The sequence below is a fragment of the Podarcis raffonei genome, chromosome 5 (genome assembly GCF_027172205.1).
Source record: "Podarcis raffonei isolate rPodRaf1 chromosome 5, rPodRaf1.pri, whole genome shotgun sequence".
Taxonomy (NCBI): Eukaryota; Metazoa; Chordata; class Lepidosauria; order Squamata; family Lacertidae; genus Podarcis; species Podarcis raffonei.
Window position 1 is genome coordinate 11,141,589 of NC_070606.1, and position 18,051 is coordinate 11,159,639.

General features: G+C 44.7%; 1 protein-coding gene across 2 annotated transcripts in view; it reads right to left on the reverse strand.

The window, feature by feature from the left end:
- GTF2F2 (general transcription factor IIF subunit 2) overlaps window positions 1–17,328 on the reverse strand; it is a 60,500-nt gene extending 43,172 nt beyond the window's left edge. The window contains exons 1-5 of one of the 2 annotated variants that reach the window (XM_053387798.1): window positions 17,140–17,327; window positions 11,085–11,158; window positions 9,097–9,115; window positions 7,423–7,567; window positions 355–393 (exon numbers count right to left, since the gene is read on the reverse strand). In XM_053387798.1, the coding sequence (XP_053243773.1) occupies window positions 355–393; window positions 7,423–7,567; window positions 9,097–9,115; window positions 11,085–11,158; window positions 17,140–17,205 (343 nt within the window). In that variant the 5' untranslated portion in view covers window positions 17,206–17,327. Of the gene's footprint in view, window positions 1–354; window positions 394–7,422; window positions 7,568–9,096; window positions 9,116–11,084; window positions 11,159–17,139 lie in introns of both variants that reach the window. The other variant, XM_053387799.1, reaches the window with a different exon arrangement.
- Window positions 17,329–18,051: the final 723 nt, after the last annotated feature.

An 18,051-nucleotide genomic window follows, 5' to 3' on the forward strand; every position in this document is an offset into this window, starting at 1 on the left:
ACAAATCCTTGGACTCAGATTTATGGAGTTCTCTGTCTTTTGCACCAGATCATGCAAGTCTGTCCATCCCCATACAATTGTGATTATTTGTTATATTTCACAAAACCTGAAGTGGTTTTTTGAAATGAAGACGATCATAACTTGCTTGTGAAATTTCCTCACCAAGCATTTGCAAACTGCAATGTTATTAAGTAGCCAAAGGAAACCAGAAACACATCCAAAAGTTTTTAAAGTTTCAATGTAACCACCTGCATAAACTCTAGATTTTGAACAATTCAAGGAATTTGTAGCAATGAATCAGTTAGTGTTGTTTTTTATTATCTCCGTAAACAAGTTATTGCAGCCAACACTTACCACTGTTGCTGATTTCAGGTTTTTCATCTGTCTGACTTTCTGCAAATGACAATAAAACAAGGTTTAGGACTTTACAATTCAATATTAAGGGTGTTCCTATTTGTAACCCAACTTTATGGAATGCTATAAACTCTATAGTCCAATCCTGAACAACATAAGGCTTTTCAGTCAATCATGATCTACTGTTTGAAGCTCTTCCACGCCTCTTTCTAGAACCATCTGTCCCACTCAAGCTATAAAATTGGGGTTTAGAGCAGGAGACTCAGCACCCAGCCTGGATTATGAGGTGTGTAGTGGAGGTGGCACCACTTTTCCCCATTTTAACGCTAACAGCCCCATGATTAAGAGTGAAATTACATGCACCGTTACATGCGAATTTAACATCACACAGAGTTTGGCGCCAAGAGATAACTTGCCAAAGTCCAACCATGCCAGAAAACTGATTCACAAATGTAAAATTTTGTGTAGCCATAGTAGTAGTATTTATACCCCACACATCTGGTTAGGTTTCCCCAGCCACTCTGGGTGGATCCCAACAGAACATTAAAAACAGAATAAAACTTCAAATATTAAAAACTTCCCTAAACAGGGCTGCCTTCAGATGTCTTCTAAATGTCATATGGTTGCTCTTCTCATTGACATCTGATGGGAGGGTGTTCCACAGGGCGGGCGCCACTACCGAGAAGGCCCTCTGACTGGTTCCCTGTAACCTCACTTCTTGCAGTGAGGGAATCGCCAGAAGGACCTGGGCGCTGGACCTCAGTGTCCGGGCTGAACGATGGTGGTGGAGACGCTCCTTCAGGTAAAGGCTGAGGCCGTTTAGGGCTTTAAAGGACAGCACCAACACTTTGAATTGTGCTCGGAAACATACTGGGAGCCAACGTAGGTCTTTCAGGACCAGTGTTATATGGTCTTTGTGGCCACTCCCAGTCACCAGTTTGGCTGCTGCATTCTGGATTAGTTGTATTTTCCGGGTCACCTTCAAAGGTAGCCCCACGTAGAGCACATTGCAGAAGTCCAAGCGGGAAATAACCAGAGCATGCACCACTCTGGCAAGACAGTCTGCGGGCAGGTAGGGTCTCAGCCTGCATACCAGATGGAGCTGGTAGACAGTTGCCCTGGACACAGAATTGACCTGCGCCTCCACGTGAGTCCAAACTGACTCCCAGGCTGCGTACCTGGTCTTTCAGGGGCACGGTTACCCTATTCAGGGCCAGGGAGTCCCCCACACCTGTTCGCCCCCGGCAACATCTGATATGATCACCAACTGGGACTGGCAGGGCAATTGTTTGCATGTTTAGTCGGAAGCAAATCGCACTGAATTCAATGGGACTTACTCCCAAATGCACACGGCTTTGCAACCTTAACTGGGGGCCAGAACTCACTCCTAAAATGTAGGAATGGCCTCAGAGAATGTCCAAAGTGCATTTTTCTCCTTCAACACAAAGTGTTCAGTCTATCCCAAACCCCCGAGTTTCAAACTTCTGTATAAATAAAAAGTAGCAAATAAATCCTCCTTTTTTCAGTGTGAATTATGGGGGGCAGGGGGCGGGACATACTCTTTTTTTTATGTTATCAGACTAAAAGTGCAAGGTAAAAGTGAGTTAAGCAAAGGCAGGGTGAATTAATATTTTGTTACCCTACCACTGGCTCCCAGTACGTTTCCGAGCACAATTCAAAGTGTTGGTGCTGTCCTTTAAAGCCCTAAACGGCCTCGGTCCTGTATACCTGAAGGAGCGTCTCCACCCCCATCGTTCTGCCCGGACACTGAGGTCCAGCTCCAAGGGCCTTCTGGCGGTTCCCTCACTGTGAGAAGTGAGGTTACAGGGAACCAGGCAGAGGGCCTTCTCAGAAGTGGCACCCGCTCTGTGGAACGCCCTCCCAGCAGATGTCAAGGCAATAAACAACTATTTTACTTTTAAAAGACAACTGAAGGTGGCCCTGTTTAGGGAGGTTTTTAATGTCTGATGCTGTACTGTTTCAAACACTTGATTGGGAGCCGCCCAGAGTGGCTGGGGAAACGCAGCCAGATGGGCGGGGTATAAATAATAAATTATTATTATTATTATTATTATTATTATTATTATTATTATTATTATTATTACTACTACTACTACTACTACTATTATTATACCATCCTTGAAGAAAGGCCACTTAATATATTTTCCATTTGTGGCATATTTTAGATTCTTGAAGAAAAAAACATGCATTTTAACTCTGTTTAGACACCAATACCACTTCATTTGCATCTTGCCTTATTGCGGGAACATATTGCTATAAATTTCACTCGTTACTTAAAACTTCCAGTACCAACTCTCCATACAGCAGCACAAAATCATGTCCCTTGCTTCTGCTTCTTTGTTCTTAAATTCTATAGTATTTTATTTTATTTTTAATCCCTGTTAAGTCAGAAAACTTCAGTCGCCGGCTAGCCTATAAACTGCAAGGAAACCAAGGATACTTAAACAAAATAGCTTAATTTGCACAAAAGGAAAATGATGCAGGCATGGCTTAAGTGTTCAAGGGTTGTGGCTCTGCTATTTTTGTACATCTAAATTCATAAATATTCTCAAAATGTCTTCCTGGTTACTAATAAAGCAGGAATCACATCCAATTTGGAAATGAAATAAGAACTCATGGAGCTGCCTTTGACCAAGTCAGGGCTTTAGTTAATCTAATTCAGTACAGTGGTACCTCGGGTTACATACGCTTCAGGTTACAGACGCCTCAGGTTACAGACTCCACTAACCCAGAAATATTACCTCGGGTTAAGAACTTTGCTTCAGGATGAGAACAGAAATCGTGCAGCAGTGGGAGGTCCCATTAGCTAAAGTGGTGCTTCAGGTTAAGAACAGTTTCAGGTTAAGAACAGACCTCAAGAACGAATTAAATTCTTAACCCGAGGTACCACTGTCTTCCCTACTCTGATGGGCAGGGACTTTCCAAGGTCTCAGACAGAGGCATTTCCTACCTGCGCTACCCAAGACCAGGTAACTTGAGAACCAAAGATTTGTGGGTTGGGCTTCCAGGAGGACAGTGGATCTGAAAGGGAAGGGGAAGTATGTGCCATTTCTGGACCCAAAGTGGGTTCATACCAGATACAAGTCAAAGCAATATTCTATTACAGTAAAAATTGTTATAATCAAATGAACATACTATTTCAATTCCTAATACAGTGGTACCTCTGGATATGAACGGGATTCGTTCCGGAGCCCCGTTCGCATCCAGAGCAGAACGCAACCCGCGTCTGCACATGTCGCGATTCACCGCTTCTGCGCATGACGTCATTTTGAGCGTCTGCGCATGCACGAGCAGAGAAACCCGGAAGTAACATGTTCTGTTACTTCCGGGCTACCATGGAGCGCAACCTGAAAAAGCTCAACCTGAAGCAACTTCAACCCGATGTATGACTGTAATTCAACATACACCATTTTAATGGCAGCATAAATAGAAACTCAAGAGTTCATTTATCAAAAACCAGTAATAGAATTCAGCAACATAAATGCAAATAAATGAGAATGCCTTTATGACAAGTACAACAAATTCCCATTGGGGTAATTGTGTTACTCTGCCGCAGCAAAAAACAGCAACAGGTTTGGTGGCCTCTTGATGATTATTTATAATGAATTCATTATGATACGCTTTCATGGACTTAATATTATTAAGAACTATTGCATGTATATTCCAGATTACATCCAAGGAACTCAGTGTAGCATTCATGGTTCTCCTCTCCATTTTATCCTCACAAACAACTGTGCAGCAGGTTAGGCAGAAAGAGAGTAAGTACAAGGTCACCAAACAGGCTTCATGGCTGAGTCCGGACTTGAACCCTGGTCTTCAAGGTCCTAGTCCAACACTCTAACCACTACAAGACACTGGCAAAAGCAGTAAAAGTTACTGTTTATGCCATTATGTGGGTTTAGAGGGATAGAGATATACAGCTACAGTGGTACCTCGGGTTAAGTCCTTAATTTGTTCCGGAGGTCCGTTCTTAACCTGAAACTGTTCTTAACCTGAAGCACCACTTTAGCTAATGGGGCCTCCTGCTGCTGCTGCGCCACCGGAGCATGATTTCTGTTCTTATCCTGAAGCAAAGTTCTTAACCTGAAGCACTATTTCTGGGTTAGCGGAGTCTGTAACCTGAAGCATATGTAACCTGAAACGTATGTAACCCGAGGTACCACTGTATATTTTTCTTCTAATGCTAGCATGAGATTACTTCTTATCCACAGATTCTTGAATACAATACACATTGCTTTGCGAAAGGATCTCTCCCGTGGAACAGACAACAGATCCTGGATGGCTGGTCCATAGAAAGCAGATGAGTTTGGAACAGGTGTGCTAAATTCGGAAGTCTTAAAACACTACTTTAATTGAAAGTTCTGAGAACTGAACCAGAAATCTTTAAATGCAAAACATTCATATCTGAAAACTGCAGCAATGAACCACCATTGTGTCTGCTTTATTTTTTCCTCTTTTACTCTACAGCAGCATTTTACTGCTGTTAGGCTGATAAAAATGCCAGTCTTAATTTAAAATAGTGTGTAATTGTTCACCAGGTTACACAGTAAGTGTATATTTGTGAAAAGAAACACCTAATTTGCTCATGGTGGCCTATTAATATTGAAATATATGCAAGAGACGTAGAACTGGGACAGCAATAAAGACAAAACAATGGGTAGCACAAATTGCACTGTTGCATGGCAACCAGTTATGTACATATGGCGATGTTTACAGAACAAAATGTAGTTTATATTTCATGCACAAACAACAACAAAAAATAGCTCAGCAAAGTCAAATAACTAGGGCTCACATTTACCAGCCAACTAAGCAGCACCCCCCTTTTAAAGAGATATTCCAGTTCTGAGAACAATAGACAACAGACAAATTTAAAATCAACCATATAAATAAATCAAATCAAAGTCTGTAGAGGCAGGCAAGGATCAGAATAATAAGGCCAAAGCATCTGGTCCCTATTAACAATCTAGCTGTCATTCTCCAGGACCATTGTAGTTTACAGACCATTTTCAAAAGGTAGCCCCACATATACTGTATATTACCTTGAATCAAATGCATGGAATTGATAGCCAAATGGCACTACACATGGGAGGGGGTACTAGGCGCCAAAGGCTTTGATGAAAACATTTTCTATGGTTCGCTCTCATAACTTATGTGACCCAACATCAGGGTTCGATTCTTCCACCCACTGTCCATACTAGGCTTAACCTCTTCCCATCCAAGGCTACTGATCATGAATGAGTATGCCGATAACCCATTTGCTACATTCCAAGCCAATGATTTCAGAGAAAGGTCCAACAAATTCCTCCATTGCCTCCCACATTTTGCTTCCCCAAAAGTGGAAGAAGCCACAAGGGGATCATCTGTCTTGGACCTGGTCCTCACCAATAGGGAATAACTGATCAACAAAGTGGAAGCACTGGGAAATTTGGGGGGAAGTGATCATGTCCTCCTGGGATGTATAGGCAAGGGAAAGCTGAGTGGAGTCAGACATGTACTCCGGACTTTAGGAAGCCCAATTTCAAAAAGCTTAAGGAGCTTCTTCTTTTTTAATGGAGAAAGACTGTTTTCTCCTGCTCCAAAGGGTAGGATTCGAACCAATGGCCCCAAGTTACAAGAAGAGAGATTCTGAAAAAACATCAGGGAGAAATTTCTGACAGTAATAATAATAATATTTTTTATTTATACCCCGCCCTCCCCAGCCAAGGCTGGGCTCAGGGTGGCTAACAAGCAATAATAAAACCAAGTTGAATGATTACGACTTAAAAACAAAATTAAAATGCAACATTAAAATATTGAAACATTAAAATATTAAAATGTAGCCTCATCGCAGGGGGAGAAAGGAAAAGAAAAAAGAAAGAGGGGGAGGGAAACAAATTGGCTCCAAGCCAAAGGCCAGGCGGAACAACTCTGTCTTACAGGCCCTGCGGAAAGAAATCAGATCCTGCAGGTCCCTGGTCTCATGAGGCAGAGGGTTCCACCAGGCCGGGGCCAGAGTTGAAAAGGCCCTGGCTCTGGTTGAAGCCAATCTAACTTCCTTAGGGTCCGGGACCACCGGGAGCCAGTGCAGCTGGAAAAGCACTGGACGAATATGCTCCCATGGCAGAGATCCCGTGAGGAGCCTCGCTGCAGCATTCTGCACCCGCTGGAGTTTCTGGGACAGCTTCAAGGGCAGCCCCGCGTAGAGCGAATTACAGTAGTCAAGCTGTAAGAGCTGTTCAACAGTAGAAAAGACTCCCTCAGGAGATTGTGGACTCTCCTTCCTTGGAGGCTTTTAGCAGAGGTTGGATGGCCCTCTGCCATGGATGCTTTAGTTGAAATTCCTGCATTGCATGACCCTCTGGATCCCTTTCAACTCCACAGTTCTACGATCTGGTGGGCCACCATGAGAACAGGATAATGGGTTAGATAGACCATTTGCCTAATTCAGTCGGCTCTTCTTATGTTCTTATGACATTTTAATACAAAAGAATCTGCCTACAAAAACATTCAGTGTTTAAAATTTTAGAATTCTGGCAACTGCCATCATTTTGTTCCATACTAATTGTTTATGCTGGGACGCGGGTGGCGCTGTGTGTTAAACCACAGAGCCTAGGACTTGACGATCAGAAGGTCAATGGTTCGAATCCCCGCGATGGGGTGAGCTCCCGTTGCTCGGTCCCTGCTCCTGCCAACCTAGCAGTTCGAAAGCACATCAAAGTGCAAGTAGATAAATAGGTACCGCTCCGGCGGGAAGGGAAACGGTGTTTCCATGCACTGCTCTGGTTCACCAGAAGCGGCTTAGTCATGCTGGCCACATGACCCGGAAGCTGTACGCCGGCTCCCTCGGCCAATAAAGCGAGATGAGCGCTGCAACCCCAGAGTCGGCCACGACTGGACCTAATAGTCAGGGGTCGCTTTTAATTGTTTATGCTACACCAAAAGAATCAAAACAGAAAAAGTCCAAACCAAAGAAACCATCCCAAAAAAATCGGGATGTAGAAGTTCAATTTAGCAAACACCTCTCATTTTGCAAAACTTTAGTTAACTATCCATTTTCCTCCAACTTACCCAGTGAACTCTCTGTAAACACGGTTAACATCTGTCCTCCAACACTTTGTAAGAGAAAAGGGTGTTCTCTGGGTGCACTGATGGAAGTTGGCTTCCCACCAATATCATCAATGTTGGCAAGATCTTCATTCAAAGTGAAAGACACCTGAAAACCAAACATTGCAATAAATATTTCTTACGGAAAAGGAATTGTCGACTGCTTTGGAGAATTAATTCATTGTTCAACATTGTTGGCATCAGTCTGTCTCGAGAGACAAAGGAAGAGTGTGTCATCAGGAGCAAAGTGCTGCTTCCTGCATTGTTTTTGCTGCATTACCAGCACCGACGTAACCTCTCCAGGGCACAAGCCTGTATATATGGAAGTCCTGGGCTGCCCAGACAACAACAATTTATTATTTATAATTATTATTATTATTTTTATTATTATTTATACCCCGCCCTCCCCAGCCAAGGCCGGGCTCAGGGCAGCTAACAAGCAATAATAAAAACAAGTTGAATGAATACAACTTAAAAATGAGATTAAAATACAACAATTAAAATATTGAAACATTAAAATATTAAAATGCAGCCTCATCACAGGAGGAGAAAGGAAAAAAGAAAGAGGGGGAGGGAATCAAATTGGCTCCAAGCCAAAGGCTAGGCGGAACAACTCTGTCTTACAGGCCCTGCGGAAAGAAATCAGATCCTGCAGGTCTCTGGTCTCATGAGGCAGAGCGTTCCACCAGGCCGGGGCCAGTGTTGAAAAGGCCCTGGCTCTGGTTGAGGCTAATCTAACATCTTTAGGGCCCGGGACCACTAGGGTGTTGCTATTTATGGACCTTAAGGTCCTCTGTGGGGCATACCGGAAGAAACCCACCTATCTGGCTGGGTTTCCCCAGCTCCCCCTCAGTCTTGCTGATATACTACTTTGCTTTCCTTTGGACTACATTTGACACCAGCTTGGCTGCAAGAGTTGCCAGAAGGAAAAGTACAAGATGCCTAGGGATTCCACTCTGGATTTGTGTAGAGTTTACAGTAAGACATGAACATCCAAGATGCTACGTAATAGGTGAATACTCACAAGGACTGCAACATTCTAAGAAAGAATCTTGTGAGGACATATACCTTGTCCCTGAGACAGCTGTGTAAGCTAGTACAGTTATGTCAGTTAATAACAATCTTTAATAACAGTCTTTTTGTGCTGTTAGAGCAACTGAGCGGGGGTCTGTTCTGTTCTGCTGCTGTCTGCCTTAGAGTTAGTCAGAGTCTGCAAGAGTTTTAGTCTTAGTGATAAATTTATGTAATACATTAGTAACATAAGTAATACCTGCCTGCCTTGTACATATGCACTTAATCTAACAAGTGCAAGGACACAGTAAGTAAGAGTTAGTGTTCTTTAAACATTAAAATAGTGTCTTGCATACAAAGGAAAAAGGAATAAACAAAAAGGTTAAGCACCCCAATCTCTAGCTTTCACACAAGCTCTATTAAAGGGAATTAATAAATGTTAGTTTATTTAGCAATTATAGTTAAGTTTCACAAGTGTGAAACAGAAAAGATAACATGTACCTTCTCAGAAAAGGATTATACTGTTAGATGAAATACAACACAGAACATAAAAATATGTAACCCACCTATTCCAATATACTCCAATACAAAATATACTTTCATAATATTTGTATTTTATCTACTTACTTCTGTTCTTCCTTGATTCCTATGAAAAAAGCAAAAGGATACAGTATTTTAATTATTTCTTATAACTACTGGAGTACAAGGAATAAAAACAAATCCCTCCTGAGGAATCTAAATGCTATATAACTGGGGAATCATTGTGGTATTTTCAGGGCTCTCCCCTCGCTCTGCTGCCTAGGTTTCAACTCCAACAAAGAGAAACCAACCAGTTCTGTGATACCAGCAGCACTAGAGGCAGTCCATCCAACCAGCAACCCTTGAGCCAGTGAGTCCCGAATTGGGACAGCCAGAATCCCCACGCTCTGAGCCTGTACCCAGCTAAGGAACTGAAAGCCCTCCACATCAGGGCGTCAGCAGAGGCAATAAACCTGGAGGGAAATGACGAAAGGCCTCTTAAGGATGCAATAGGTAGGACAAATGCACACATGTATTTCAATGCTATAGATCAGGGATGTCCAACCAGTAGACTGTGATCTACTGGTAGATCCCCGGCTGATTGTGGTCGATTGCAGGATCCTTATCGTGTACAAAAAGTTATGGGGGGAAAGCTAAAAAACTCTGTGCAATCCACCCACCCTTCTCCACTCTCCAGTGACAAAGGGGAAATCACTGCCAGTTTTTTTTTTATACTGGGAGTAGATCACTGTCTCTTGGGAGTTGGATGTGCCTGCGATAGATGGTTTGAGCTCCAGTTCCATGTGCAGAACATAGTTTCACCACAGAACTAGGGTTTTTTGGCTTTCCTATTCACCTTGCATCGCCTTGCTCCCTCCCACTAAATCTGCTCCTGATGACTGGGGCACTCTCACATGCGGTGAGAGAAGTTGCAGCAAGAAGAGGACTCAACCTTAAGCAGAAGTGCATTTCAGTTCACACAGAACCCATTTGGATCCAAGGGAATGAGACTAGGAGACTGGCTAGGCTTTGGTAACTGAGATGGACTTGCAACTAGACTATTGTCAATATCTAAATCAGCACCATGATGGTTACAAAAAAGGGGGGCAAATGACCCAAAGACTTACACGCTGAAAAAGAATGCAATCGGTGTGTCCCACTCAGCACCGCATAGAACAACCCTGTCCAATTTTGGTCACTGTGCTCGAAGTAAGATGGATTCAAAGCAGAAAGGATTCAGAGTCTCCAAAACGGATAAAATGTGTGAAATATAAGGCATGTGACATCAGAGCAAAGAACCAGGAACGTTTAGCTTCAAGGAAAGTTGAGAGCCAGAGTGGTGCAGTTAGACTGCTGGACTAAAACCGGGGAGACCAGGCTTCTAATCTCCTGGTAGCCATGAAGCTCACTCTCACTCACTCACCCTCAGTCTAACCTACCTCACAGGGTTGCTGTGAGGATAAAATGGGGAGGAGAACTATGAATGCCACCCTAAGCTCCTTTGAGGAACGATGGGATATAAATAAAAAAATAATTTGAGGAAATGTCAATGTCTTACTTTCTGTTTGCTTGGGAAGTTGAACATTCATATTTATTGAAGGAATCAAGCCGCGTTATTAGTTTAGGGAACTGTTCTGTTATATGAAGTTGGGGGGGGGGAGCCTATTATAACTCTGTGGGCCCAGTGATATCTCAAAGCAAGATCAAATATTCCCTCTCAATACCGCCGTTCATTTGTACATCTGAAGTATACAATTTCTCCAAAAGGACCATATCCAGAGCCAAATGGACAAGGTAGAAATATAAATACCAGCACATGGCTTATATGGGCAGGATTCTAGACCTCACAGGGCATATTAAAATGCCTCATCTCAAAGGCTGTATTTAGAGCCAGACTGTGTTATTGCAAAGCAGTGCCTGAGTATCACACACAATCATAATCATGATTCAGGACAAGAGCAACTATACTATCAGATGTGTCTCAAATAAGAAAAAAACTGTAAGCCAAAAAGGTTCCACAGTAGTTCCTTCTTCACCCTACCCCATCCAATACCCAAACAAAAGAAAATCTGAATGCAAAATATAAGCACTCTTACTTGGCAATTCTTAGCTTCCCAACTTCACCTCTTCCTGAAGCTTTATTCCACTGTTGTGATAAGTATTTTGGAACCTATAACAAAAGGCAACAAAATAAAATAAAATCCAGTGAGTACAGAAAAGAAACATGTACTTTAATTTTCTCTCTCTTCCCCCACTCTTTAAATCCTGAGACAGGAAGAACTACATATTTCAGGATGTAGAAGAAAGCAACACTAAATCAAAATATATTATAGCTTGCTTTCTCAAGCAGCAAAGAACAAAGAGAACATTAGCATTACAATATAATCATATTCATGAATTTCAAACAATATAATTACAAATCAAACAAAGCACTGATCACAATTTGTAGCACTATTGTTTTAAAATGAATTACAAGAGGGAGAACAGGATATGCATCACCTTTACTTTTTATTAACATTATAATGATTGGCACACAAGCAGTAAGAGAGCTTTCAAACATAATACATTTGTCTACAGACTACTAACACTACAGAAATTAATAAAGGTTTTTTAAAATTAAATAAAACCCATCTTTGTATCTTTTCCCTGAAATTGATATCATTCATTATTTTTCCATGATAACGCTATAGCATATTCCCACTACACTACCAAATTTGTTTAGAAACATGGGCTAAGTTCTGTTTTGCCAAGCTTGATCTTTTCTCTCTTCCCAACCATCACCCTAATTTACAAACCCAGTAAAAAAAGAAAAAGAACGTTTAGGACCAAAGATTGATGATGGGAGAGCCATGAAGACAAAGGAAAGTGCAAGTGGTGAGAGAAAGACTGCCAGAGGAGGCTCTTCGAAAATTCAGCTAGGTTTGTTTTGTTGTCGTTGTTTTTCTTTGATGGGAGTATAGAAAGTTGGAAATTAAGTTTTTAAAAGGAGCAAATAGAGCAGTTTAGCACCCAAGTAATCAAAGTCCATAGCCAAGATTCTTCATAATCCAAAAAAGAAAGCAGAAGCACATGGGGAGAGCTGCTCTGGCCAGGTATGCTCCCTCCTATATTCATTCACACTCTCTCTCTCTCTCTCTCTCTCTCTCTCTCTCACACACACACACACACACACACACACACCTTCCCCCTCCCCTTTAAATTCTCTCTCCCAGGAGCTTCCTAACAGAGCAGAAAAGCCTCATTGGCCATGCTCTCATTTCATTTCTCCCCCCTTCCCCACCTATTCCCATTTTTTTGTCCTCAGAAGAGGCTGAAAAGCCTTCTGCCATGCATGTGTGTGCACACTTTCTCCTACCCATCCAGGCTTCTCCTTCCCCCAACACAAAACAGCAGACCCTCAAAAAGCAGTTCTATCAGGTGCTGTGGTGACAGATAAGGAGGGCAGGAAAACCAGGGGCAAGGAGGCTACGACAGCTCCCTTCCCCACTAATTCAAGCACCACACTTCAGTAAAAGAGAAAACTAACAGAACCTGGCTCCCATTGCCGAAATGAGGCAGGGAGGTGAGTTCAGGCTCCCTTCTCCTTGCATAGAAATGAACAAAATCATACCCCTGCCCTCTTCATTTAGCAAAGCAAAGATGTCAGCAGCAGCATCCATGGTCAGAAAGCCTGCCACAGTCAGAAACACAAGGTGTTTCACGGTTAGAAAACACACCAGTGTTAAAAAGCACTGCCAGATCTACCTATGTGTAGACCACCACTGTTGCTCAGTCTGTGTATTGTCCCCACACCAATCTTTTTTGCCAGGGCCAGAATTTATTTATATTATTAAATTTACTAGCTGAAAGTGCCCAGCCTTACCAGGGAATGCTAAGATACCAAATAATATAGAGATTTTTAAACAGATAGTGCAATTTGTTGGTTTTAAGGCTGTCCATGTGCACATCAACCCACGGCCAAAGTGACCTGGGGAACACCTGACCCAGATACAGCCTCAAATCAATTTGGGAGTGTGGCTTATGTAGGGATTTATAAAACCTATCTAGTCAGGAAAAGGGCCGGGCAAGCAGGCGCTGCCTCTCCTTTCCTCTTTGTCTGACTACACTGCAGAGAGCAGGAGGCTTCAATTCTGCTGGTGCTGCTTTGTCAATGCATTCCTTGCAGCAAACAGGCTGGTGAAACAGACTCTTGCAGCCAGGACTGCGCCCTTGGAGTGCGATTTCTACAAGCTGCTGCATATGGTTGTCTGCTATGCCAGGCCTGCTTGGCCTCCCCATTCTGCTGCTCCTTCCACCCAGGTATTAAAAGCTTCCCAATACTAGGCTGCCTTCAGATGTCTACAGAAGGTTGTATAATTGTTATCTCTTTGACATCTGATGGGAGGGTGTACCACAGAGTGGGCACCGCTACCAAGGACCTCTGCCGGGTTCCCTGCAACTTCACTTCTCGCAGTGAGGGCCCTCAGAAATGGGCCTCAACGTCCAGGCTGAACAATGCGGGTGGAGACACTCCTTCAAGTATACAGGACCAAAGTCATTTGTGCTTGGAAGCATACTGGGAGTCAATGTAGATCTTTCAGGACCAGTGTTATATGGTCTCGGTGGCCACTCGTAGTCACCAATCTGGCAGCCACATTCTGGATTAGTTGTAGCTTCCAAGTCACCTTCAAAGGTAGCCCCATGCAGAGCACATTGCAGTAGTCCAAGCAGGAGATAACCAGAAAATGCACCACTCTGGCAAGACAGTGTGCAGGCAGGTAGGGTCTCAGCTGGCATACCATATGACCTGGTAAATAGCCACTCTGGACACAGAATTAACTTCTGCCACCATGAACAGCTTGAGTCCAAAATGACCCCAAGGCTGCACATCTTGTCCTTCAGAGGCACCATTACCCATTGAAAACCCAGGAGTCCCCCACACCTGCTCGCCCCGTCCTCCAGAAACAGTATTTCTGTCTTGTTGGGATTCAACCTCAATCCGTTAACCGCCATACATCCTTCAACTGCCTCCAGACACTCACACAAGATGTTCAATGCCTACACTTATTCCAGTTTAAACAATGGGTAGAGATGAGTATCATCCACATGAACAACCAGCCCAATCCCCCTGATGATTCCTCCCAACAGTTTCATATAGATATTGAAAAGAATAGGGAGAGGACGGAGCCCTGAGGCACCCCACAAGGGACCTGGCCCCGAAGGTACTGTGGACGATGAAGCATGTTTTTTCCTTGGCGCGTCAGGCACTGACAGTGGAGGGACACCCTCTGCGACCAGCACGCGGCATGTGGAGGAACAAACTCCATCGGCCATGGCCCTCCAAGGTGCTGGGGTGAAACTGCCACTGCTCCTGCCAAGTGAGCTGAGGTGGTTTCACCCTGGCACCTTGTGGAGCCGGGCCCAATGTAGTTTTTCCTTCCTCTGCTTTTCAACATTGCAATGTATCACTATATCATGATGGTTGGCTGGTGATACATCACAATGTTGAAAAGCTTATATCAGCCAGCCCTAGTGAGGTCCCTGCAGACTGGAGGCAGGCAACTGTTGCCTCCATCTTCAAAAGGGGAGAAAATGAAGACCCAGGTAACTACTGACTGGTGAGCTTGAACAGATAATTCAACTGTTGGTCTGTGAGCCCTTAGAAAAGGATGCTGTGATTACTAAGAATCCAGTATGGGTTTCTCAAAAACATGTCATGCCAGTAGAATCTCATTTTTTTTTATGCAGTTGCAAGCTTGGTGGATCAAGGGGATGCTGTGGATGTAGTATATCTTGTCTTCAGTAAGGCTTTTGACATTATATTATTGCAAGGCTAGACAAGGTAACTGTTAGGTGAATCTGTAGCTGGTTGACTGACTGAACCCAAAGAATGCTCACTAATAGTTCCTCATCATCCTGGTAAAAATTGACAAGTGGAGTGCTGCAGGGTTCTGTCCTTGGCCTGTTGTTCAACATCTCTATGAATGTATTGGATGACAGAACTGAGCGGATGCTCATCCGATTTGCAGATGAGACAAAACTGGGAGGAGCAGCTAATGGTTCAGAAGACAGAATTGGGATTCAAGATGACCTTAACAGATTTGAGAACTGGGCCCAAACAAATTTAATTTCAACAGGGACAAATGTCAGGTTCTGCACCTACACAGGAATAATCAGCTGCACAGATGTAAGATGGGGTTCACCTGGGTTGCAAGCAGTGCTTGTGAAAAGGATCTAGATGTCCTAGCATACCACAAGCTGAACATGAGGCAACATCACACAACAGTGTGATGCAGCAACAAAAAAAAGCTAATGATATTCTAGGCTGCATCAACAGAATAGTGTCCTGATGAAGTAACAGCACTGCTCTATTTCACTTTGATCAGACCGCAACTGTAGTACTGTGTCCAGTTCTGGGCACCACAGTTTAAGAAGTATATTGAAAAACTGGAACATGTGCAGAGGAGGATGAGCAAGATGATCAAGGGTCTGGAAACCAAGCCTTAAGAGCAGGGGTCCACAAACTAAGGCCCAAGGGACTCGTTTATCCAGCCCGCGGCAACCCCTGCCGCCGGCTGCCACCGCCCGCTCTTACCGGCGCTGCACTGCGTGGCTGCTCACTTCCGTATCGGAGGAGCACCAGAAATAGCTTGTGCGCATGTGCAAGCGTTATTTGTGCATGCGCAAGCGTTATTTCCGGTACACATCCAGGTCGGAGGAGGCCCGTGTACATGCACACAAGCTATTTCCGGTGATCCTCCGACCCGGAAGTGCGCCGAAAATAGTGTGTGCACACACGTATGGGCACGTGCTACCCCGCCCTCCGGCCCGCCGCATGATCGCCACCGGCCTGAGGTGCAGTAAGTTTGCTGACCCCTGCTTAAGAGGAACAGTTAAAGGAGTTGGGTATGTTTAGCTTGATAAAGAGGAGACTGAAAGGAGATGTGAGAGCCATCTTCAAATATCTAAAGGGCTGCCAAATGGAAGATTGAGTAACCTTGTTTCTTTCTGCTCCAGAGGAGGGTAGGACTCGAACCACTGGCTTCAAGTTGGGACACTGAGGTCCAGCTCCGAGGGCTTTCTGGCAGTTCCCTCACTCCGAGAAGTGAGGTTACAGGGAACCAGGCAGAGGGCCTTCTTGGTAGTGGCGCCGGCCCTGTGGAACGCCCACCCATCAGATGTCAAGGAAATAAGCAAATAGCTGACTTTTAGAAGACATCTGAAGGCAGCCCTGTTTAGGGAAGTTTTTAATGTTTGATGTTTTACCATGTTTTTAATATTCTGTTGGGAGGCGCCCAGAGCAACTGGGGAAACCCAGCCAGATGGGCGGGGTATAAACACAGTGGTACCTCGGGTTAAGTACTTAATTCGTTCCGGAGGTTCATTCTTAACCTGAAACTGTTCTTAACCTGAAGCACCACTTTAGCTAATGGGGCCTCCAGCTGCTGCAGTGCCGCCAGAGCACGATTTCTGTTCTCATCCTGAAGCAAAGCTCTTAACCTGAGGTAATATTTCTGGGTTAGCGGAGTCTGTAACCTGAAGCGTATGTCACCTGAAGCGTATGTAACCCGAGGTACCACTGTAATAAATTACTATTGTATTATTATAATCTTCCTTGCTGTACTATACTGTATTGTTTTAATTAGTGTTTTTATGGAGCAGTCAAGTAATTTCGTTGTCCCCGAGAGGGGGCAATGACAATAAAGATATTATTATTATTATTATTATTAATTATTATTATTATTATTCTGACTAAACACCAGGAAGAGCTTTCTGAAGCTAACTGGCTCCCTCGGGAGGTGGCGGGACTCTCTTTCCTTGGTGGGTTTTTAAGCTGAGGTTGAATGGCCACCTCTCATGGATGAGAGGTGGGGGGGGGGTCTAGTTGAGAGCCCCGAGTTGCAGGGGGTTGGGCTAGATGACCCCCGGGGTACCTTCCATCTCTGCAATTCTATGAGGGGGTGGGGTCGTCAACCAGCAGACGCCCTCTCCCCCCCCGGCCCCCCAAGCTCCGTTGGTCAGAGGGGGGGTCGTGGGCCTGACGCCCCTCAGAAGGCCGGGGGGAGGGGCGAGGGCGCTTCAAACCTCCCCGTTCCCCTCAGTTTTCGTATGGGGGGCGGGGACGCTTCTGAGGTGAATAACCTGGCGTCCGCATCAATAGCCGGGGCTCACCTTGACGAGCCACATGCCCGTGTTCTGCTTGGCCCCGGCCAGGTCCAGCTCCCCCTTGTCGCTCATCGCGGCCTCGCAGCGAGAGCGCCGTGAGGGGAAACGGCAGGAACCGGCGGCGCACTCCCAGCTACGGAATCCCGCAGAGGCCAAACGTCCTCGGGCCGGCGGCCGCTTCGCGACGCCCGCCCCCTTTCCGTGCACGCCGCGCGAACGCCTCGTCGCGTCGACGTCACCCGAGGGGCGGGGACTGCCCCGCGTCAAGCTCCGCCCACTGCGAGGCGGACGGGGGGGCGAAGACTGGAAATGCAAATTGCATTGCGTTGTATTGCATTGTACTATATAAAATAAAATAAAATAAAATTTGTTTAAGGGATCCTTAAGCTGCTCTTCCTAGGAAGGGAAAGGTGTTGTTGTTTTTGCAAACGGTACCCGCCTCTGGAGGAAACCTGCAATAGGGATCGTTATTGATCCTGCTTGCAGAGCTCCACAAAGGTGAGGAAATAGCTCGCCTCTGCTGCCTAGCAACCAGGACCAGGTAGCGCCAGATATTTTTGGGCGCAGCTTTTCCTCATCCCTTTGCAGATGGACGGACTGCGGCTCTTGGCTCTTCGATGATGGTCTGTGTAGGATCAAGGATGTAAAAAGCAGCCTCTCCCCTTCTTGCCTTCGGTGGTTGCTGCTAATGGGGCTGCACGCAGGCTTGTGAATCAAATGCCTTATGTTTCCAGTGCTTTCAGCGGACCCCAAGCAATGCCCGTGTACTGTTTCACTGTTCAGAAGTGGGAAGCATGTAACAATCAATTCTCACGTGGAACACAGCAGCTGAAAAATAGGTGGCAAATTTGGAACAGATTCAGATTCCAGAGTAATCTCATGATAAGGTAAAGGTAAAGGTACCCCTGCCCGTACAGG